Source organism: Lasioglossum baleicum, chromosome 8, assembly GCF_051020765.1.
Source record: "Lasioglossum baleicum chromosome 8, iyLasBale1, whole genome shotgun sequence".
In the NCBI taxonomy this organism is placed as follows: Eukaryota; Metazoa; Arthropoda; class Insecta; order Hymenoptera; family Halictidae; genus Lasioglossum; species Lasioglossum baleicum.
Window position 1 is genome coordinate 3,472,488 of NC_134936.1, and position 24,155 is coordinate 3,496,642.

At 39.0% G+C, this 24,155-nt stretch overlaps 1 protein-coding gene and 1 long non-coding RNA gene across 4 annotated transcripts in view; one reads left to right on the plus strand and one right to left on the minus strand.

Annotated features, from left to right (window-relative positions):
• Nucleotides 1–24,155, minus strand: part of LOC143211547 (uncharacterized) — a 315,481-nt gene that overhangs the window by 183,999 nt on the left and 107,327 nt on the right. The window lies entirely within an intron of this gene.
• The window catches only part of LOC143211680 (putative methylmalonate-semialdehyde/malonate-semialdehyde dehydrogenase [acylating], mitochondrial), a 58,122-nt gene continuing 42,946 nt past the window's right edge, over nt 8,980–24,155 (plus strand). The window contains exons 1-3 of one of the 3 annotated variants that reach the window (XM_076429547.1): nt 8,980–9,139; nt 19,830–19,902; nt 23,157–23,356. In XM_076429547.1, the coding sequence (XP_076285662.1) occupies nt 9,107–9,139; nt 19,830–19,902; nt 23,157–23,356 (306 nt within the window). In that variant the 5' untranslated portion in view covers nt 8,980–9,106. Of the gene's footprint in view, nt 9,140–19,829; nt 19,903–22,297; nt 22,399–23,156; nt 23,357–24,155 lie in introns of those variants that run through there. The other 2 variants (XM_076429548.1, XM_076429549.1) reach the window with 2 other exon arrangements.

Sequence of the window (24,155 nt, forward strand, 5' to 3'; positions counted from 1 at the left end):
CGCCATCAACACGGCCCGACACGAGGCCACCGGCTACAGTCCAGCATACCTGAACCAGGGGCGAGAATTGCGGATTCCAGGACAACCAGCGCCCGATGAAACTACGACGCCGCCACAGCAACGCTGGAAGAACCTCCGGGACGCACAGGAGTTAGCAAGACTACACCTGGCGCAAGCATTCAGCAGGCAGGAACACTACTATAATCTACGCCGACGAGATTGGAGACCGGCGGTTGGAGACACGGTGTGGAAAAAGGAACACACTCTGTCCGATAAAGGAGCGGGTATTGCAGCCAAGCTAGCGCCGAAATACAGCGGCCCTTATACAGTCGGCCGAATCGTATCACCAGTAATCGTTGACCTACGCGACACAGGTCGACGCTGGATCCGGCACATACATGTGCAGGACCTCAAGCCCGAAACTGAACCCAATGAGGGCTCAGAAGGTCACGATGGGGGAGCTGATGATAGCCCACGGTCACCTGCCTCCGCGGAGCAGAACAGGGTGCCGACGGATATCACCACGGCCACCCCGACCGCACGCCGACGCGGTCGACCGAGGAAGGTAATAGGGAGTATTGATTTTGGTCATAGGCCACAGTACACAGCAGCCCTGCCAGGGGAAGAAGATCAGTAGGCGATCATGGACGACGATCTTTACGCAGAGCTGAACGCGCTCTATACCGTTACTGGGGACGACGACAGCCGCCCACCCACTCCTGCCACCCCGGAGCACCTGGCCCCGAAACCGATGGCAGTCAACGCAGCCACGCCACTGCCAGATGCAGCCCCGAGGAGGCTGGACAGCCCGGAAGGTCACGGCGGAGGAAAGACCGGGGAACAACGGTCATCCCGTGACACCATGGTACCACGCACCGAGGGCGCTCCCGCCCATCCGATACCAGGGCCGCCACAGAAATGACGAAATGCGGTGGTTCGAACTACCGAACGAACGCCGCGCGGAAGTCCCAGTAGCTCTCATCGCCACGAAACAGTTTCGGGCGCAACTTGGAGAGGAGCGATGGAAGTTACATTTCGACAATACCGGACGACTACGCAGCTGCCAGAGACGGGCCCCAGCGCCGACCGGAAAGAAGACCAGAGAGGAGGCAACGCGTACCGCGACCTCGAACCCCGTACCGGGACACGTCGACACAGAGAAGGTACCGCGCACCGCGGCCTCAAACCCGCACCGGGATGCGATAGGATTAGGACATTAGATTAGATTTTTTTTTCACTGACTCGTAATATATAGGTTAGTTAGGGTAGGATAGATTTCCAGTAATGATATACACTGTTTCTTTTCCGCCTCTTTAACATCGTATAGCCCGGAAGATACGTTAATTTTTTTTGGGTTACAACACCCGCGCCGGCACGTGAAGCGGGGACACTTCCCCTACAATTGGTTTCTGTCGTACACACGGTGTGCACGGGTTTTTCTTTTCCCCCCGGCTTGTTTTGTCAATTACTAACAATAGGATAGTACATAAACTAGAAAATATTTCAGTTAGGGATAGCATAGAACGTAAACAAGAGAATATTTTTGTACTTAGACAATAAGCTAGACAGTAACATCGTTATTACATACGGATACCTGTGGAATATGTATACCAAAGAAACGGTTTATTAAGTTGTGTAAATACCAGTCCAGTTTTCTATTAATAAAAAAAGTCTCGCTGCCGTGCGCTCGCCTTTTTCCCGAAGGAGGAGGGGGGTGTAACAGACCTGCACCGGGCAGGCCTGTTACTAGTAGAACCGGGTATCAAGGCGCGCCGAATCGAACCGAACCGAGCCGAAATAGATCGAACCGAACCGGCGCGCACCACCGATACGCGCTCCGCGCCGCACGACCACCGCGCCACGAAGCAAATACCGATGGGAACGAGTCGACAGTTTTTCCCACGCGCGTGAGAAACGTCGAGAACATTCGCGAAGTTCAGCACCGCACCGTCGCCCGACCCACCAAACGAACAGCTATAAAAGCTGCTACGCAACCGCGGGAGGGCCTTCTTAGTTGAGACGAGACTCAGATCGGATCGTTCCTGTTGGTATCCCTACAAGTATCCCTTCCGGTGAAGAACTACGTTCCACCAAACAGAATACGGCGTACCGCCATTTTGTTAACCAGTATTCCTGTTCCATGGGAGCATTCCACCGGTGATGAACTACGTTCCACCAGCTATCTCGTCAAGACGTACCGTCCACGAGAACGAACGACGAGCACGATGAACCATCGCTCGTCGCCGTAGAACCGCCTGAAAGGACGTAAACGCACGGTGAACCACCACGTTGAAATCCGACCGACACGACTCAGGCAGGGAGCCCTCCTCCCTTCCCGAAAAGTCCTGTTCCTGTAGCATAGCCAGAGCACGACGTACCGTCACTCTCTTTTCGCCAAGGTGTACCACCAGCGAGCTTGTTAAGGCGTACCGCCGACAAGAACGAACGACGAGCACGATGAACCATCACTCGTCGCCGTAGAACCGCCCGAGAGGATTATGGCGTATGGCGAACCGCCACGTCGCATATCCGACCGACCTGACTCGGGCAGGGTTTCCCTACCGTCCTGATTACCAGTTTACCTGTCTAGAAATACGTCCGCGGCGCGTCCGAGAAAGTTACGCGTTCCGTACCTGAAAACCGCGATCTGCGCGTCCGAGAAAGTTACGCGTTCCGTACCTGAAAACCGCGATCTGCGCGTCCGAGAAAGTTACGCGCATCCGTACCTGAAAGCCGCGATCACCGAGTGAACAGTCGCGACGACTGAAATCCGGAAACCGCGCTCACGAATTCGCCGGCAGCGAGCATGTCAGTGAAACCGCCTGTGTCATTATTTCGAAACCCGCGTACCACGTCCAGTTCCCCATCGACATTTTTCCTCTCGTTGAACATCGAACTCTGGATCGGGAAGCTATAAGGACAAAGAGGAAGTCTCCGACGTGACGACGAAACCAGGCTGTTACATTATACAGGGTGTCCCAAACTAAGTGTAAGTCCCGGAAATGGGAGGTTCCTGAGACCATTCTAAGAGACATTTTCCTTTGCACCAATGTCAACTGCGGCTTTGTTTAGGAGTTATTAACGAAAAACACGGACCAATCAGAGCGCGCCCTGGGCCGCCGTGCCGCGCCGCGCCGGCAAGCGAGTGTTGGTGGTACGCCGTGACATCGCAACGAACAAGAGTTTCTCGATTATGTGAATGCTCTCCGATTTCAATGAGCTTTGGATATGTGGTCAAGATCATTATTCTGAACAACATTTCTCTTTAGAATTTGTGGCTGTAGGCTTTAGTTTACGAGATTATCGCGAGAAACTTCACTTGTAAATTTATTATGGGTGTTCATGATAGCGGACACGGCCTGCTAATTCTCCGAAACTAAAGCCGACCGTCAACCATTTCAAAGGAAAAAGATATTTAAAACGTCGAGTTTTATAACATTATTTCAAGGTCATTGAAATCGATGAAGACCCGGATCATCCTTACCCGACTTACGGCAACTTTACCCGAACGAGAAAAGAGGCAGAAACTGATTGTTTTAAAAACTTACTTATTCAGCCGTAAATCCATTTGCTGCTTCGAAATGTGTGTCAATGGGTCAGTCGGTGACGAACTGCACAGGTGTCTTCAGGTATATGACAGTACCGCAATCCAAGGTGCCTACAGCCAAGTCAACGAACTGCACAGACGGTGGTAGAAGGCCTAAGGGATGCGCGGTCAAGTCGACGATCCAGAATTTCACTTTCACTTTCGAATCGATAAATAATTCGTATGTTTATTTCACACAGATGCCTTGAAATTTCTCCACACTCACAATCACTGTTCACATTTGTCAACACATAGTTATGCACTAATAATAATTGCCATATACCTTGTACTGCTGCATAAATCACAACAATCAGGTAATCCATGTAATGCAATCACTAGACTGCGGATTTCATGCATTTGTCGCAAACATGAGTAGGTGCATTTTAAGACAGTAGAGAGATTAAAATAATTTCAAAACACCATAATATTATTTTCGACTTCTTAAAATGATCACAGTGAGAATCAAATATCTGTCTGGCTCCTGTCCCTTGTAATAGCGGCAGCCAACATTCATTTTGCATAAAGATCCGCAGTTTAGTGATTAGTTTAAATATCACTATCAAAAACACAGCTAATAGCAACCGTTAGCTTTGAATTGACAAGTCTGGAGATGTTCTCTCTATCGCGGCTCGAACGACACTGATTTTCCGCAAGATTTTTCTAAAGAATTTAGGAAGGGTATTTAGTCGATGGGTAACCGCGCGTTCGAAAACGTCATCCGTCCTTTTACCCAACAAGGGGTAAAAATGTGAGGTCAGCGTAACATCCCTATTGTCCATAGGACCTTCCTTAAGAAACTTTCTAAAAGAAGGACAGACGACGTTTTCGAACGGTTACCCATCGACTCTGCGTACCAATCTACAGGAAAAACTAAACATGTTTTTGCCATAAATCTTACAGCGGTCCTTCTCACGTCCTGTTTTTCGTCTAACCGTTCCGTCGTTTTCGTAAACGTGCTACAGCGTGCATTTCGAATTTCGACACTCTAAATGCCCTTCCTAAATTCTTTAGAAAAATCTTGCGGAAAATCAGTGTCGTTCGAGCCGCGGTAGAGAGAACATCTCCAAAGACTTGTCAATTCAACGCTAACGATTGCTATTAGCTGTGTTTTTGATAGTGATATTTAAACTAATCACTAGACTGCGGATCTTTATGCAAAATTAATGTTGGCTGCTGCTATTACAAGGGACAGGAGCCAGACAGATATTTGATTCTCACTGTGATCATTTTAAGAAGTTGAAAATAATACTATGGTGTTTTGAAATTATTTTAATCTCTCTACTGTCTTAAAATGCACCTACTCATGTTTGCGACAAATGCATGAAATCCGCAGTCTAGTGATTGCATTACATGGATTACCTGATTGTTGTGATTTATGCAGCAGTACAAGGTATATGGCAATTATTATTAGTGCATATCTATGTGTTGACAAATGTGAACAGTGATTGTGAGTGTGGAGAAATTTTAAGGCATCTGTGTGAAATAAACATACGAATTATTTATCGATTCGAAAGTGAAAGTGAAATTCTGGATCGTCGACTTGACCGCGCATCCCTTAGGTCTTAGTATACCAACTATCTACCACCGGCTGTGCAGTTCGTCGACCTAGCTGTATGCCCCTTACCTTTCGGTATACCTGAAGACATCTGTGCAGTTCGTCACCGAGTGACCCAGTGACACACATTTCGAAGCAGCAAATGGATTTACGGCTGAATAAGTGAGTTTTTAATACAATCAGTTTCTGTTTCTTCTCTTTTTTTACGATTATCTCGTAAACTAAAGCCAACCTTGGCCAAATAGTCTAAAGAAAAATGTTGTTCAGGATAATGATCTTGACCACATATCCAAAGCTCATTGAAATCGGAGAGCATTCACATAATCGAGAAACTCTTGTTTCCGCGATGTCACGGCGTACCACCGACACTCGCTTGCCGGCGCGGCGCGGCGCGGCGGCCCAGGGCGCGCTCTGATTGGTCCGTGTTTTTCGTTAATAACTCCTAAACAAAGCCGCAGTTGACATTGGTGCAAAGGAAAATGTCTCTTAGAATGGTCTCAGGAACCTCCCATTTCCGGGACTTACACTTAGTTTGGGACACCCTGTATATTCAATAGGTTGAAACTTATATAGAAGTATTTTTAAATTCATCTAATGTTTTTAGTGTTTTAAATTACACCTACCCATTTTTGTCAATAATGTGTATAATCCGCTGTCTACATATAACAGTATCAAACCTATTTCTGAAACGTCTGCATCATCCAGATTCCACGCCGACAATGTTTCATTCAATACTTTGTTGCGAGTAGCAATTTTCCTTTCCATATCTTTAATTTGGTGCTTCAAAGAACCACTGGTGACATTTTAATTGGCCAAAAAATTTAATGTCTTGCTTTCCTCTGTAGCAATTTCTTTTATTTTTCACTCACACTAAATGTATTAAAAGCAAATGTGAAATAAAAGCTTAAAGATCTTTATCAATTGAAACAGTTATTTATAAAAAATGTTATTTAAATACCTCTCCCATTTTATCAACTTTTCTTTCCAGTTTTTCATCATATGTTTCTATCTTGGCCAATAATTCCTCTGTTGAACATTGATACTCCTCCTCTATACTTTCTTTTACTCCTTCCAGTTGTTGTTTAGATAAGACGTATTCTGTTCTTTTGCTTTCTAAAAAACAGATTGCACTTATAAATATACGATTTTTGTTACAAGAAATATTCTCATGGATATTTTAAGAGAATTTCTTCTTGAATTTGTAAATCTTTATACTTGGTATCTATATTTTCTAAATTTGTAATCTTCCGAGCTATGGGTTTCCTATTCCTGATTCACTTGCTCTATTTTTTCTACCGCGATTTGCAATTGTTTATTGTGGTGTTTAGGTTTTTTCCTTTGTCTTCCACTTGGACAACAATTATTTTACAGAATGTTGTTCCTCTTTCAATAGTTTCAGTTTTACATTTAACTCTTTCATATGTTTCACAATACTTTCAAGCGCTTTGTTATATTTTGTGCTGTCAAAAATTTTATCAAATTTCTCTTTCAATTTTTTACCATCGTTAAACGGCCAGCTAAGATCTTCTTGGTGACAAAATATAATGTAATCCAAAATTGGTTTCGAAACATCCATTGCTAATGTAAGGTCTGCGTCGACATTAGGCTCGATTTTGGCCGGGCCCCTGTGCACGCCAATGTGGGCATACCACCTGCAGAAACTCGAGCCCAGGGCCTGCAGGCCGGGCCGGTATTCTGCCCATTTGCAAGATTGCAAGGGTGCGGGATTCGCGTTCTCATTTCGTGATAATACAAACACGGGTTTTTTCAGTAGTAAAAAACGCCAGATAAAAGATCAATTAGTTACCAATTAGATCAATTAGATCTGAAAAAGATGAATTAGTATACCATTAAGATTTATATATCCAGTTATGGTTCCATTTTGTTGCAAAAAAATTAAATTTTAATATACATATGTAAATTATTAATTGTGGAGGATAAAGGTACAATTGTAAATAATGTATATTTTGATCATTTACAAAGGGGTGGTCTTTTCCCACTCCTACAAAAGATGTAACAATTGTATTTACTCACATGCGTGCAATAATCGAAGCCATAATAAATGTTCCTAATTTGAAATCAGATTTTCTGGAACCTGAAAATCATAAACACATTTTATGTAAATTAATCAGTCAACATTTTTAGATAGATGCATTTGTGCTAAAGATTATCACAGTATTTTGTTAAAATTATTATCAATTTTTTCAAATATTTTACTAAATGATTATATTAAAACTATAAACAGTAGTCAATTACATAGAAATGAATGCACATATCATTTCTAAAAATTTACGACAAATATAAAATTATTCTTTATAAGACGATATTATAATAAATTCAATATACATATATTACCTGCACAGAATCAGGAACCGTATCGAACGTTAAAACACTGTGTACTGATTTTTTTAGCGATTTCAAATATCAAATGAGAATGTCATTGAACGATAAAATTAAGACTGAAGCCTTACACAAAGGTATATATTTTTTTCAAAATTTCTTTAGCTATTCAAGAATACCTTGGTTTCCGGGTCTCAAATTACCGAGAGATTTTGTTACATTTGTCAACAGAAGCCGTTCAAATCATTATAATTTAAATGCCTCCCTGGTGAGAATAGGCTTCATTTTGGATGGTTCCTATGAATGTGGAGCAGAGGCTCAGGACCTCAATCATATTATCTGGCAATGTACAGAATATGATTCAGAACGAGAACACCTGTTTGAACTGCTCCTCAATCATGAACACTATTCTACCTACACTATTAATTTTTCTCTAAGCGTACGAGGCATTGCAGCGCTACTGTTTATTTTTAACTTTCTCAAAAAATGTACAGCTTGTCAAATCTAGCTGTGCGGCTGCATGTCCCTCCCAAGGAGAAATCTCCCCGCTGCGCAATGGTAGGTAGGCAGAACCTCGGAACTGATCGTATCACCTGTTAAACGATGCATGTGGCGACAGTTCATTTAAAAAGTAAAGTGATACAAGTGTATTCACACAAACATATAAACAGTTGTTTTGTATGTTTACTGCTGTAAGAAATAATGGACCGTACACACTTTTGACGAGGTGTGTACCTTACCGTTCATATGTTGCATTATTCTCTTGTCCAGTGCGGTCTTTGTTTTTGTCTGCGCATTCCTACGTTTTGGTCAACCGCACAGCTAGATTTGACAAGCTGTAAGATTAGGATTTAGCGCCTGCCGTTTATACTACATAATTCCACTTTATACATATTACGTTATATACTTCTCTATTTTTTTTGTAAAGTATTATAGCAATGTATGCTATATAAATCAAACTAGGTTTATGGCATCAATAAATAAATAAATATTACCTGCACAACATTTCTCTTCAGTAACTGATTATCCAACCTCTTTGACGTAAATATTTAAAACGCAGTCACTTAACCTCTTCGACTTCGTCACAATAATTTCCTCTATTTCAGGCTTCTATTGACTTATATATTCCTTCATTCATTTTCAAATGTTGCATTTTAGTTCAAAGATGATTTCCCATTGCTTCATGCTTCTATTTTCTTAAAACCATTGGAAATATTTCAAATATTATGTATCACAACACCAAACTATTCCGAGAATCCACAAAATGTATACCGCATTTATAAATATTAGTATGCTTTAATATCACTTCTACTTACCATAGTTATAATATTTACATATTGCTTAAACATAATTAACAACGAATTGTGTATTATAATTTTCTAATCCCAAGCACAAGACTCCCATTATTAAAAATGTTTTTGCGGGAGAATTTGCATGAAACCGATCCAAAAACATTGGCTGTTTGAATCTTTGTAAACAGTGGTAGTGGTAAACAGACGATTGTGATTATCCGCGATGAAAACGTTCGCCCATACGTTTGATTCGACCTGGCAAGACCATTCTTTCCAGAGAATCGACCAGTCGAGCAGTCTTATTACTGACAGCCACGAACGTGATCTGAAATCATGGCGCTCTTTGTGAGGATCGCCAAATGCGAGGTATGTTAGCGCTTTACAATGAACATTTCCATTTGAAATTTATTACCTTGCGTTTTCAACTCACTGCTCATCAGTATATCGAACATGCATTGATCGTATTTGAATACGTCGCTTTTTTGTGTGAGTGCAGGTGCGTGTGAATTGTAGTTTTCGATTGGCCGTGAAAATTCGATACATACTGTACAACAGCAAATATTATGCTCATGTCGTTTATCTTATCTATGACCCAGTCATCAAAAACACATACGTATATCTATAAAAACATAGATACATATATTTGTTCAAAACATTTCCAAATATGTAGCTATAGCTGTTAAACTGATTTACAAAATCTTATATTATAAACTATTTTAAAATACATTAACGTGAGACGAACACTTCCAGTTTCGTTAATCGACGAAGTTTTGTCTCGAACAATTAAAGTTAAAAATCAGTTATAAGAATTTGATTTCGTTACTTATATTATATATATACATATATATGTAGAGTGTAGCGTGTAGAGTGTAGTAGTATAGTAATATCTTCTAAACTATTTACCACGTCGAAAACTATATTAGATAAAACCTGTAGATCTGGACAGGCTGCGTCTTTTATTTATGTCCTATTATTTTTCTTCGTAAAACGAACGGTTTTCGGAGAACTTGCAGTGTGGTTTCATTATTATCTTTTATCAATAAACATTAGCGAAAAATGTGTTTTTCTTAACTTGCAGAACTTAGCCAAAAATGTGAGTTTTTTTAAAACTCTGCAGAAGTCTTTGAAATTTTTGGGTTCCCCTTTCTCAAGGGTAAAGAAAAAGTCTTATAAATAAAACCTGCGTTCAGAAAAATCCTCTAAATTAAAGAAATTATTATTCATTTTTTTATTGAAACAATTGATTCTAACTATTTTACATTTTTTTATCATTTATGATATATCCTTAAAAAATTTCACAAATTCTGAAAGTCGAAGTTTAAACTTAAACTTAAATTGCGGCCAAAGTGGTTCGAAGTAGGCTGAGATTTTTTACATAAAGTTAGTTCAATATTACACGTTGCCAAAACGATTACTGCCGAACCGATGCTGCTTAACACTTTTAAGATTTGCTTCCATAAATAAAAAATGAGCGCAACGCAAAGAGGCTTCCGATTAATCCATATTAGTTAATGTTGATCAACTTTAATGAAAAATTAATTTTGCCAGTTAATAGTTTATGGCATGCATAATAACCCCTATAAATTGCAGAGCTGTAAGTATTCAATTATAGACGCAATAATTAAATAACTATGGCGCTGAAAACTGATGAATTCCCAAGAGAAAAAAATAGGTTACTTGCCATGCCTATATCTCCGTAAAAAAATTTTGTTTAAAAATCGGACTTTTGCACATTATACATTCACTATTTGATAATACAAAAATAATTTTTTTTTTTTTAAATCGAAAATTTATAAAATCGATTTTTGGCCGCCTCGGCACCACTGTGCGCCGCACAGTGTCACGAAATGCCTGTTTTTTGGACAAAATTCAATAACTTTTGTTCTGTTTATGATAGAGACATGAAACAAAGTGGGTTTTTTCATTTATATTGAAAGCAATCTGAACATGACATTATAATAAATATAGTAATTGATTTAAAACATTGTAAAACGATATTTATAAACGAAATTTTGTTTTATTGCTGGTTTTCAGTAGATGAATTCTCAGTTCAGTTCTTCCGAAACTAAAACTTCGTTTTAAACTCTTATAACATTCGCCTCCTCGACACAAATACACTCTTTCTCTACCATGCCTGCCGCAACTAACTAAAAGCAGGACTATTCGCTCTGGTCTAAACATTCTTTAATCATAATTCGCTTTTATAAACAAATGTGTAGTCATACTTAATCAAAGCTTACGAGTACATAGTATTTTTACAATTTTTAAGTATCATTATTAATATATAAGTATACTATTAATATATGTATAAATATAATAACCCCCTAGGAGAAAATGTGAAACGTGTTTTTAAAATATATAAAAAGTAGATTAACTTTTTTAATAACTTTTTTATAAACAACTACCGGCGAGTAAAACATTTACAGCATTATTCGGAGTGATGACCTAGACAACATATTAAAAAATCAGCGAGATCGGAGGGTGTTACCTTCTTGTCAATAATTGTCAATGATTATTAGGACATTAATTTTTATTTATATAATCGTATCTGTAATGTATGTAATATCAAAATTCTTTTATTTATTTCATTAACCGTAGTCACGAATCTCATATTTCTACAAGTGGATATCCGTGTATTCGGCTGCTGACCAGTTCTTGCTACATATTTTGTTAAACAACTCTGTTTTTCGCGAGACTTCGCAATTAAAATTTACATAATATCAAAATATACTATCTTACTAATACAACGCAAAAAAATTCCCGAAGTGTTTTGAGGCGTTTTTTTTATCCTCTTCTAAAGATTAGGGGAACCAATAAAACTTAATGGTTTCACATTTCAGGTTAATTATTAAATAGCGCGAAAGTATTACAAAATTTTTGAAGATGAATTATAATTAGCCAACCCTTAGCCATCATTTTCTAAAAAGATTATTTCTTACAAACGTCTTTTGTTCATAACACAACGTAAACAAGTTACGCTATGAACTGATGTACTATTTCATCTTTCAATTTTCGCTTACAGATTCGCTTGTAATTAATTTCCTACTGAATTTTTTTTCAAAAATGATTTATTTGGACATTTTGACATAGTATGAACATAGTTTCCAATGGCTCGTGACACTGTGCGCCGCGCCGGCCCACAGTGGAAGGACCAAACGCGATTCAAAATCAAAGAACTTTCGATAGAAATGAGGTACAGCGATGAAATTTTTTTAAAATTAAAGCTGAAACTTTGCAGAATATGGGAAAAATAGGGAGATTATGGTACGCACGTTTTTTAACGTTGAGAAAATTCGTTAAACATGTAGAATTTCAAGAAAATGTGGTTTCTCCAGTACCACGCGCGGAAAATTTTTTTTTAACATGCTATCTTGTTCTATCAAATTTTGTGACCAGATTTGAAATCAGCGTGAAAAAGTCTACGGAAAATGGTATATAGCATGTTAAAAAAAAATTTTTTCCACACGTGGTACTGGAGAAACCACATTTTTTTTTAAATTCTACATGTACAACGAATTTTCTCAACGTTAAAAAGACGTGCGTACCATAATCTCCCTATTTTTGCCATATTCTGCAAAGTTTCAGCTTTAATTTTAAAAAAATTTCATCGCTCTACCTCATTTCTATCGAAAGTTCTTTGATTTTGAATCGCGTTTGGTCCTTCCACTGTGGGCCGGCGCGGCGCACAGTGGGTAAAATCGACGTTCCAGCTGTTCACGGGCTAAAAAATCAAAGTTCTCATATCGATTTTTAACGAATGTACAACGTTTCTTAAATGTCCATTACATTCGAAACCGATAATATTAATTAAAGTTATTAAAAACTCTCGTTACAATAAGCGTTCAAAGATCAAACTTTTTCAGATACGATTTATCACCGAAAAAATTCCTTGTCTTCATAATGATGTCCTGGAAAACCTACTGAAGATTAAGTGACCAATTTTTTTTTATATGAAGAATGTATATCTATGTTGAGAACGCACCAGGAACTAAACATCATTGTTCATAATTTATTATAAAAAAAAATATTTAATCAACTAAGGAAAATTGTCGAAGTTTTTCACCTTTGACAAGGGATAAGTTAAAATGTCCGTAGATGTCCATGTTCTGACAAAGTGGAACATTTTCGGCAAGATCTCCTCTAAAAGATCGTGCAAAATTTAGTTCACACGAGTTTTCAGACATTTCCGGTGGTGTGACAAAAAAATGTTCCCTACAAAAAGTAATCAGTACACAGTCTTTTACAAATATCAATACAAAAAATTTCCAAAAAAAATTTTTTTTCAATAAAAAATTGTGGTCACCTTCATTATTTATTTATAACTATATATTTTTTATTCAATAATGTTATAGCTGACGGCAAGACGAATCCAACGACCTATTTAATGTGGTCTTTATATATTGAAATAATGGTGAAATAGGCGTGAACAGCTAGAACGTCGATTTTACCCACTGTGCGGCGCGGCGCTTACGTTGCCACGGAACGTGCAAGAGTACGGAAAATTCAATACAGTATTAACAATAGTTTTTTGCGAATATCTCGAAAACTAAAATGGAGTGGCGGTAACATGTATAAGGAAAAGTTGTTCAAAACGTCAAAATCTATAACATATTTAAATTTCATCAAAATCGGAGAGGAGGCCCTGCTTCTAAATAATTACCTATTTTATTTTTAAAGTGACTTCCGGTGACCTTAACCTCTGTTAACAAGTGCAAATAAATTCTTATTCTATTGATTCGTATTCAATGCATTACTTCGTGCAGTATTTGTTAGCATGTTGATGGGCGGACCCAGCAGTCATAAAAATTCCACAAATAAATTAATTTATCTTAAAATCTTAATGTTACAGTTTATGGTATAACTTGTTAGATAGAACTATAATTAAATATTTATATTAATACGTTGACTGACAAACAACACTGACCAACAAACGTCCAGTTTTTGAGAAAATGGAGTTTAAAAAAAAGACATATTTTTCAACTTTAAACAAATATTGCGATGTTATTATAAAAGATATTGAATTGTTCTTTACAGCAAAAGATTCTGTAGACTTTCCCGAATACAATGATATCCAATATTAATACATTATGATTGTTTAAACATGTTTAAACAATGAATAAAGACGGAGATGTACCACTTTTGCACCAATTTTTGCGGATATTTTCAAATTTATCTCAAAAAATAAGGGTCCAGCGAAAAATTGAACTATACCACGCGAAAGAGCAGACTTTTATCTTGAGAAACCCCCCTGTGAAGTTTGCATGGTCGACGTTTTTTTCGAACCAGAAAGCAAAATATCTTCGCCCGACATGAGTTGCCGTCAGTGGTGCTCTTCCACTAGCGCGGTCGTTCGACGGGATACGGCGATGCAGTCGCTTTAAGATGAGCGCATACTAGATGGTCGCGGGAAGGCCGCGGGAAGGCCAAAGCCGCCGATGGACGCCCAAAGCCGCCGATGGACGTCCATGCGGCAAGGGAGCAGGGCTACCTGCTGTGCGTGGCAGAAAAAAAGGTCTCCGTGGGCTCCCCACCTCTTTTAGGGAAAGGGACCTTTCTTTCAGGGAGCCCCGCTCCCTTCTGTGGAGCCGTCGGCCCGCTAGAGATTTCTTCCCGCGTGGACGTCCATCGGCGGCTTTGGGCGTCCATCGGCGGCTTTGGCCTTCCCGCGGCCTTCCCGCGACCCTCTAGTATGCGCTCACCTTAAAGGTCTTTGCACACTATACCGTCACGGCAGGTAACGGCAACGGACCGCTAGGCCGTTTTGGGTCTCTCCTCTGTATTTCAATGGGGATGCGGACAATAGGCCGTATCGGCGCAGCAGGTAGACGGGATAGAGCGGCAACGTATCGGGACGGGAAAAAGTGCGCACACGATATCGGCCAGCGCCGACATTTCACTTTCTTCTATATAGTTTCCATGGAGGTGCGCGCACTAGACTGGCACCGTTCAGCACCGACACGACGCGCAACGTCTTGGCAAAAGGGACATTCTCGGCGAGAATGTTTTGCCGGCCGCTCGATGTGGTGTTCGAACGGAAAACGACTAAACGAATAAAATGAAGATCGCAAACAATAGAATTGGTTCGTTGATTTCGTATATTTGTCAATTCATGACAATTTTAGTTATACTATAGTTAGTTATTTAAAGTTTTAAATATTTATAAAAGAAATTTTACTCGCATAACATAAAAATACTGCCAATTTTGCGATGATTGTTATCTAGACGCCATAAACAATAGTCTCTTTTTAATTTGATAAAATAATCATTTATAAAAAGTTCATATTTTATCACAAGGAATGCAGTAATCGTTGGATTTCACAAAAGTTATTCGGGAAATCTAGTTAATTGAAAATATTAAATTTGCATTTATCGATGATAGACATTATCATTGACTGATAAATATCCATTATAACGGACAACAATTCTTTTTGGTCATATGGAACCGCTATCGATGATGGAAATAATTTTTGTCTATTACTATTAGGAATCATTGTCGAGGACAGAAATTTTATTGGGCTACTAATTACACTAGTTTACAAAATGTAATTGATTTCATGTACATTTAGGAGAGTACACGGTGGGAGATTTCACCAATAAATTAAGACCATTGAGCGATGCTATCAAGGGTTTTACATATCGTTCCTCGCGAGAGAAACGGATCCCAAAACCAACCGAAGACAGAGCAAGAGCCAAAACTATTACTAAAATATTCTAAAGAATAAAGAGAGTTGGGTTCTTTCGTATGTTTTTTGCAATCAAAAATGTGTTGTTTTATTCAAAACGAAATAAGTTTTTGCTGTAGCAGTGGCATCAACGTGAGAACAAAAGAAACCATTGCCGGCATGGCCACTTGTCGAAAAATGAATATATTCAGAAAATGTGGGATTTGGATTTATTCACTCAATCGCTAATAACTGTATCATTTTTCGGCCGATTTACTTCTGGTTGGTGTTATTTTTTGCTTTACGTATATGTATAAAGAGAAAGCGGACGTTTTTGTCGGTTTCTATTGCCACAGAATAAGCTTAAAAATTTAATTTTTTTTTGAAAATCTGGACTATTTTCATCAATATCTTTTGAACCGCTTAACCAATTAAAGATGCCACTATACATATTTACTCATCATTTCAATGTCTTTCATTTGGTACCAAGAACGACCAAATCGGACACATCTAGCTCCAGGTATGGTTTTTAAAGTGAAAAGGGGTGAACAAATTGAGAAAATCAAAATATATTTAATATTTAATAATATTTAATAATATTTATTTTCGAATTCAGCAGGAGAAAATCCATAGGAAAAGTTACCTCTCATCAAATGTAAATAAAATCAATTTCATTTTGTAAACTAGTGTTATGCGAGAGTCAGAATAGATCCAAGTCAAGATCCTGTTTGTGGATATATCCGAAATGGCACATTGATATGGAAAAGAAAAGAAACGGTACTCGCGCGAGCTTCGAAAATTTTCTTTTCATCCCTCTAATAAAATCGTAGTCGTTACAGTAAAATAAGAAGCGATTGTGTAGGCAGTGCCAATGCTCGCCACTCGAAAGTAACTGCGCCCAAACCCCGGTAATCCGCAATGACCAAATCACTACAGCGTGTCTTTACAATACAGTCATAGAGCAATAAAAACTCGACCGTACGCCCCAACATTATTACTATTGTCGGACTTGCACCCGGACCGTCTACCTGCGTATAGTGAACTGGTGCCCTACCGTCGAACCTACAGAGGTGTCTTGGCAAAATATCTTCGCTCGACACGAGTTGCCGCCAGCGCAGTGGTGTTCACCACTAGAACGGTCTGGATTAGGTCGTTCGACGGGTTACGGCCAGTTACGGCGCGGCGAACGCTCGCGCTAGTGATGAGCGCCACTGAAAGTGTCGTTGCCGGTCCGTCAGTGATGTACGGCAAAGACCACCACCGCGGTGCCTTTTTGACCGCGCGGTCCGTTGCCGTTAGCTGCCGTGACGGTATAGTGTGCAAAGACCTTAAAGCGACTGCATCGCCGTATCCCGTCGAACGACCGCGCTAGTGGAAGAGCACCACTGACGGCAACTCATGTCGGGCGAAGATATTTTGCTTTCTGGTTCGAAAAAAACGTCGACCATGCAAACTTCACAGGGGGGTTTCTCAAGATAAAAGTCTGCTCTTTCGCGTGGTATAGTTCAATTTTTCGCTGGACCCTTATTTTTTGAGATAAATTTGAAAATATCCGCAAAAATTGGTGCAAAAGTGGTACATCTCCGTCTTTATTCATTGTTTAAACATGTTTAAACAATCATAATGTATTAATATTGGATATCATTGTATTCGGGAAAGTCTACAGAATCTTTTCTGTAAAGAACAATTCAATATCTTTTATAATCACATCGCAATATTTTTTTAAAGTTGAAAGATATGTCTTTTTTTTAAACTCCATTTTCTCAAAAACTGGACGTATAGGAAAAAAATTAAAACCAGATTCGGAATCAGCGCGGAAAACTCTACAAGAATCGCATAGTGGGAATCGAAATACTTTTTGGCTGTTGGACAGTGCAATTAGCCCCTACAAATTTCACAAAATCAAAGCAATTTAGTTGCTCTAATATTTAGGTTAAGGTTTAAGTAACTATAGTATGAGTTTTTTTCATTTTTAAAGATTAAGACTTTCATCGAAACTTTTCGATATTTCAAGGTCATCGTCGTTTTTTTTTTAAAAATGGAACGACGTATTTTGATTATTGTGACATTATAGCTAATGAAAATACAATTTCAACCATGTACATATAATATGGTGACAAATAAAAAGCATAACTTAACGTACGATACCAGGTTCTGTTGATGAAACATTGTCGAAAAACATCTCCTGTTTACAAACTGCCGTATCGTGCAGCACTTTGTGTCATATTATATCAGTATCATTGCAGTTTCAGTTTCGAAATGTATTCGATCCGTGAAAAACGTGTTATTGTAATCGTCTACTGCGAATGTAGATAAAACGAAGTGCAAGCTCAATTACAATATGCCATAACGTCGGGTACAAAAATAAGTGGACAATTAGTGGAAATAGGTAAAAATGAAATTTATAATCTTAAGTTTTATTTATTATATACGTTTAGAGCGGTCGTCCAGTACAAGATTGCCGCTGGTTCAAGGGCAATCAACGCTCTGATTCGCACAATAACTTGTGTGTTCACACTCGTAACAACACAAGAACACTTATCGTGAACTCTTAGAGAGACCAAGGTTCAAAAGTTCATAGTAAAAGTTTAGAAGAAAGGTTCAGAAGAAAAGTTCATAGTAAAGGTTCATCGTAAAAGTTCATAATTAAAGTTCATAAGAAAAGTTTGTACAAGTTTATTGTAAACCTCATAGGAAAAGTCCATAGAAAGTTCATAAAAAGTTCATAGGAGGAGTTTATTGGAAACGTCATAGGAAAAGTCCATAGAAAGTTCATAGGAAAGTCAATAGAAAAGTTCATTGAAATAGAAATGTTCAGAAGAGAAGTTTACAGTTCACTTTACAGTTCAAATTTAAATCCAAAGTTAAGGGGGTCTTTTCCAGCAGACGACGCTCGCGCGTGAACACTCACACATAGCTAGACCACATATACGTACGCGAGGATTGCAAGGGTCCGGGATTCCACTTCTGATTTCTCGATAATGGAATGACGGGGTTTTGTAGTAGTAAAATCGCTAGATGAAAGATCAATCTAGGGCGCTGTTTGCCTCAAAAGTCCTTCTTTTACGTTTCCGAGCAATAGTTTTGCAATATTTGGCTGCATGTTCGCTGCCGTCTTGCCTCTCTTCTTCTTCTTCTTCGTCTTTTCCTCCCTCCCCTCGCCCGTGGGGGCGGGATCAGGATGTCCGGACGCGGTGGGTTGAAGGTGGGAGGGGGGGGCAAGGAGGATGGTAGGGGGAGAGAACCCGCCGCATCATCAGAGGAACTACGCGGGGGGCAGGAGAGAGACGAGGGGAGGGTAATGAATACTGCCTGCACTCTATTTATCGGGGCAAGCTTGGCGTCCAGAAGGGCGCCAGAAGCCCCACCGAGCTGGAGCCAGCCCACGGCACAGACAGAGGAGGAGGTGTTGCCACCACCACTACCCCCTCTTGGCGCAGGGGCATCTCACGGGAGGGGGGAGGGGAGACGAAGACGATGTGAGGGGAGCAACTGTGGTGCTACCCCCATCCTCTTTATCGCTATCATCTCACCCCTGATGGCCTGGGTGGTGTCCTTGACTTCCCCCACCCTCTCCCGCAGGTACTCGCCCCAGATCTCGCTCTCCCTTCCGCACGATCACCAATACCGCCGCCTCAGCAAAGCGTGCGGACAACTTGATGTGCGTGCGAACACGCATGTGCCCTTGAGATTCGTGCTCTTTAGGGCAGTCCTCTCCACCTTCGGATCTTCTCCAAGAATTCCAGGAGTATGTCGCCCGTGGGGAGGTCACGAATCTCAAGGGCCATCTCCGCCACTTGCGGGGTGGCATCCTTGTTCGGTAAAAAATGGTATTTTTATGTTGTTTTCTCATTTGAAAAGAGTAATTGAATGTGAAAGTGAATATTTTAGTGAATAAATGTATGTGTGTGTTCAATAAAAAAACAATTATTGTTATTTATATTTTTTTCTACGGGAGACTACGTATCTTCGTTTCAATTGAACCTGACGCGAAATTGACGAGCTCTAGTACTTGCTGAGGGGAATGTCATGTCAAATAATCGTATAATAGAGCTTACGCAGTTTATGTAACTCAATTCCCTCGTTAAATCAATTCGCCAATCATACTATCGCACATTGGTCCACCCGCCTGATCTAGCTGTTCAGTTTCTTAAAAAGCAACTTGCCCAAATCGATGTTTATCGAATGTATATTGCTTCTTAAATGTCCATGACATTCAAAAACGATGAAATTAATGAGATGTATTAAAAAATTGTGATTAGAACACGCATTGAAAAATTAACATTTTATGAATCCTATTTGACACTAAAGATTTACTGTAAGATTCATTAAATTGGTTTTAATATCGCTTTTTATTGATTTTTATATTTAATCGTAATTCGATACTATTTTAGGCGCGCGTTGCATTAAGGAGTTACAGCAGTACTGTATCCACGGTTAAGATGTACATAGATGGCCAATTTGTAGGTAAATATACTATTGTATTTAAATTTACAAAATGTGACTAGATAACTTTTTCGAAAGAACCAGAAATTCAAAAATTGTTTTTTGAAATAGAAGTTAATTTATAATGAATTGTAATAAAACCGCGCATAGGTACTCCTGAGAAATGGAATTTTCTAACACCTTTATATTCCCAGATAGCACACGACGTCTTAAAGACGTCTATTTTAGGTCTGAAAGTCTTACGTCCTACAGGGACGTCTTTAAGACTATAAAAAGTGTGATTTTTACATACCCATAATCTAGTAGTATTAGCATTGGTATTATTTGTTCGAGTCAGTGTTTTTGCTTCAATTTCAATTACAATTTCAATTCCAAGTTCAATTTCCATTCCAAGTTCAATTCTAATTTCTATTCCAAGTTCAATTCCAATTTCTATTCCAAATTCAATTTCAATTCCGATTCCAATTTCAATTCCACAATTTCACTTCCCATTTCAATTCCAATTTCTATTCGAAATTCAATTCCAAATTCAATTTCAATTCCAATTCAAATTCCAATTTCACTTCCAATTTCAATTCCAAGTTGAATTCCAATTTCTATTCCAAGTTGAATTCCAATTTCTATTCCAAGTTGAATTCCAATTTCTATTCCAATTCCAAATTCAATTTCAATTTCGAATCCAATTCCAATTCAAATTCCAATTGGAATTTCAATTCCAACTCGAATTTCAATTTTAATTGCAACTGTTACTTTTATTACACTTTTTATGTCAATTCCACATGCGTTCTTCTGATAAAGGTTTAACTTTATACTCGTTTTTATCAAAATCTATTTTTACTCTTCCCTCCTTTTAATTCAAATAACATTTATGGCTTTTTAAGACTTCTCAGGGACGTCTTAAAGTCCTCCCGAATGTCCGATGAACGTCCCCTGACCGTCTTTTCGACGTCATGCAGACGTCTTAAATTCGTATCGTTTTCTAACACAACACGTTCAGGAGACGTTCGGAAGACTTTTGTAGGATATTCGGAACATCTTCAAGACGTCTGAATGTGCAACTGCAGACGTCTTTGTGCTATCTGGGTTGAAATTAGAAAGCATTAATTTTTGAAATGCTGTTTAGTAATTGTAATTATACAATCTTGATTTGATCTGTTTTTTGATAAAACAATCCGTTGTTGCTTATGAAAAAATGGTTAAGCTAAGTTGGAAATATAATAACTTATTTAAGGTTATTTCCAAAAGTTTATTAAACTTTTTAAAAGTATCTACTGGTGGAATAGCCATTGAAATAAAAATAAAAAGGAAATTCAAATAAATTTAATGTTGAAAATCATCTTAATGCGGAGTACCTAGATATTTACTTTTATTGACAATTAATGCTACAAATAAATGGTTCAATTATCAGTATTTAAATAATGCGTTTTTAAACATGTATTTAGTCTTAATTATTTTGCTCCATAAATACATACTTTTAGGAGTATTTTGCAATAATTTGATTACTATGTCTTTCAAATTTACAAAAATAGATCAAGTTTAAAAACACTTCCAGTCGCTCCTAATTTGAAAGCGGAAATTTATTATTAAGATTGTGAGGAAAAGAAAATGGATTTTACAATTGAATTTTCACTCGTGTAAAATAAAATGAAAATTCTGTAAAATTGTGCTGAATATTCTGATTAGGAAACTGAAAAGTGTGTCGACGAATACTACCATTTAATGTTTGCACATCACTTTTCTTAGAAGTAAATTGAATTAATTTTCTTTGTATATTCTTGTTTTTGTTATTATATAATGGTTCAAGATAAATTATCATATTGTTTATGTATATGTGAACAAGAGTAAGTTTCTTTCATAATAACAAATCCACAAAGTATTGGATCTCCATATGTACAGAGTGTAACATTTAGTGTCATGGTTTTGGCAGATGGTTGTACACCTTCGGATCGGTGGAGATTTGTTAAATAAATTGCCGCAAAATTGACTTTGACCTTGAAATTCAGAGTCAAATTTTTTTATGCTTCTATCGCATTCTACTCACCATGGGGACCAAACTTGTCAAAGGAACCATAGGTCGCAACTCAACCGTTGTGTTATAAAAGAATGTTAAATGTTTTAATGTCGTCTTCCGTTCCTTGAGTTGAGAACCATCATGGTTTATGGCTGTTAACAATCGTCCTTGAACATCGGCTTCGATTTAGCCACCATTATTTTGTAAACGTAACCGATGTAAACAAATAGAGGATAGTTGCCGACCAAAGGATCCGAATCCAGTCATCCGAAAGGATCGCCGGTCTCGTCAGCAGTGTCGCCAGTTGAGGTAGAAAGTGGCTTTATTTGCTCTCCTCCTTTCCCCCTTCCACTATTCCATTCCAGCACCATGCGCACACTCCAACGTCCCCCACTAACAATAAGACCGTAGACCACGGTGCCCGTGCCGTAATCTGGACTGGTCATCAGAGAGGGATACTTGATTCTCTTCGATTGCTGGCGACCTGGCGACACTGCTCGTCAGCGGTATGTTTTCATTCTCGCCATGTCTATTTTTATGTCAACAACTACCATTTCGATTGGAAGTGTCCAACTTCTACAAATAAAATTCATCTTACAGCCGACAAAACTTCTGCATCAATTTCTGGCGAAACGGTTGAGTTTTGACCCATGGTTTCTTTGACACTTTTCATCCCCATGATGCGTAGAATACAATGCAACAATAAAAAAATTTGACCGTGAAATTCAAGGTCAGGGACAATTTTGCGGCCTTTTTTACAGATCTTCACCGATCCGAAGATATAGAATACGCCTATGGCAGCCAAGACCAAACATTTGTTTACACCTTGTACATATATCTCTTCATATAATCATATCTTTGTTATGAAAATAATAATAACTGCTTGACATGTTTAACAAACTGTCTGCGAAGCATATTTTGGGTGACACCGTATACATTATATGTATGCATATCCCACATTAGTAAAATATTTTGAAAGTGCAGCTGTATTTCAAAAAATTGTTAAGAAAATTTTATCCACAATTATTAATAAGATAAATGAGAAGGAAGATTATAGAAATTATAGAAATAGTATTATACAATAGAATATAAATTGTAGACAATAAAAAAAATCAATCGCTACTTGAAAGAATAAAGTGCTTACTAACTTAGTGCTTTTATTAACACCGTTACGATTTTTGGAATAATTCTAAAATAGTGATTTTCGAACGGAAACGAATTGAAAGTGTCGCGAAAACAATTGAAGGATATTAATTTGTTTCAGAATCAAAAGCAACAGAATTTACCGATGTTCACGATCCAGCAACAAACGAATTACTGTGTCGTACTCCAAAATGCACGAAAGAGGAAATGGAAATGGCCGTTCGAAGTGCGAAAGATGCCTACGAAAAGTGGAAGAACTCAAGCATACTTACAAGGCAAACTTTGATGCTCAGATATCAAACGCTAATCCGAGAAAATTCGGTATGATTATATTAATGATAATGCGAACATACACATGTATACATACGTACGCTCTGCGACACAGGGGTAAACTTTACTTTACCGGTGTAACAGGCTTACAAAACGTAGGCATGTTACGAACGAACCCTAGCAAACATCGCCTATCGTACATAACCATCACCGTAACAAATTCGCCCGTTACTGCACTAGCCCCGGGCCTACAATCTCACCTCAAACCGAATTGCCAAAATACCTACGTCACCACCAAAACACCCTTCCGCACCACGACCCTCACCACCGAGCAACTCCTATATAAGCCGCCACGAACATGTCAAAATCACCTGAGTCTGCCTGGAGATATCCAGGAAACACCACACTGCCAGAATCCTGCTCTGTAAAGTATTCTACCAGTAACCGATCTCCGGCCATTCCCCGCCTGCAACCACGAGCTCGTTCGCCGTGCGAACCTCTCATCGTCGGCATCCTGGTTCCATCCGGTGAGAACTGTGTTTCACCGAGGAAACGCTCCGGTGCGTCACCGGTAATTTCGTGAGACGAGTCGTCTCCGAAATCGGCTGAACAAGAAGTGGTGCGTCACCCTTCGACTTCACCGAAGAACCGCCTAGGAAGGTCAAAAGTACGGTGCGTCACCTACAATCCCGTGAGACGAGTCGTCCACGAGATCGGTTGAATAAGACTAGGTGCGTCCCTTTTCGAATTCACCGAAGAGACCGTACGGAGGAGATTTGATACACGGTGCGTCACCGGTGTCAAAGATGCGCCAAAACCCGGCCTGGATAGGGCGATCACGGCGATAGAG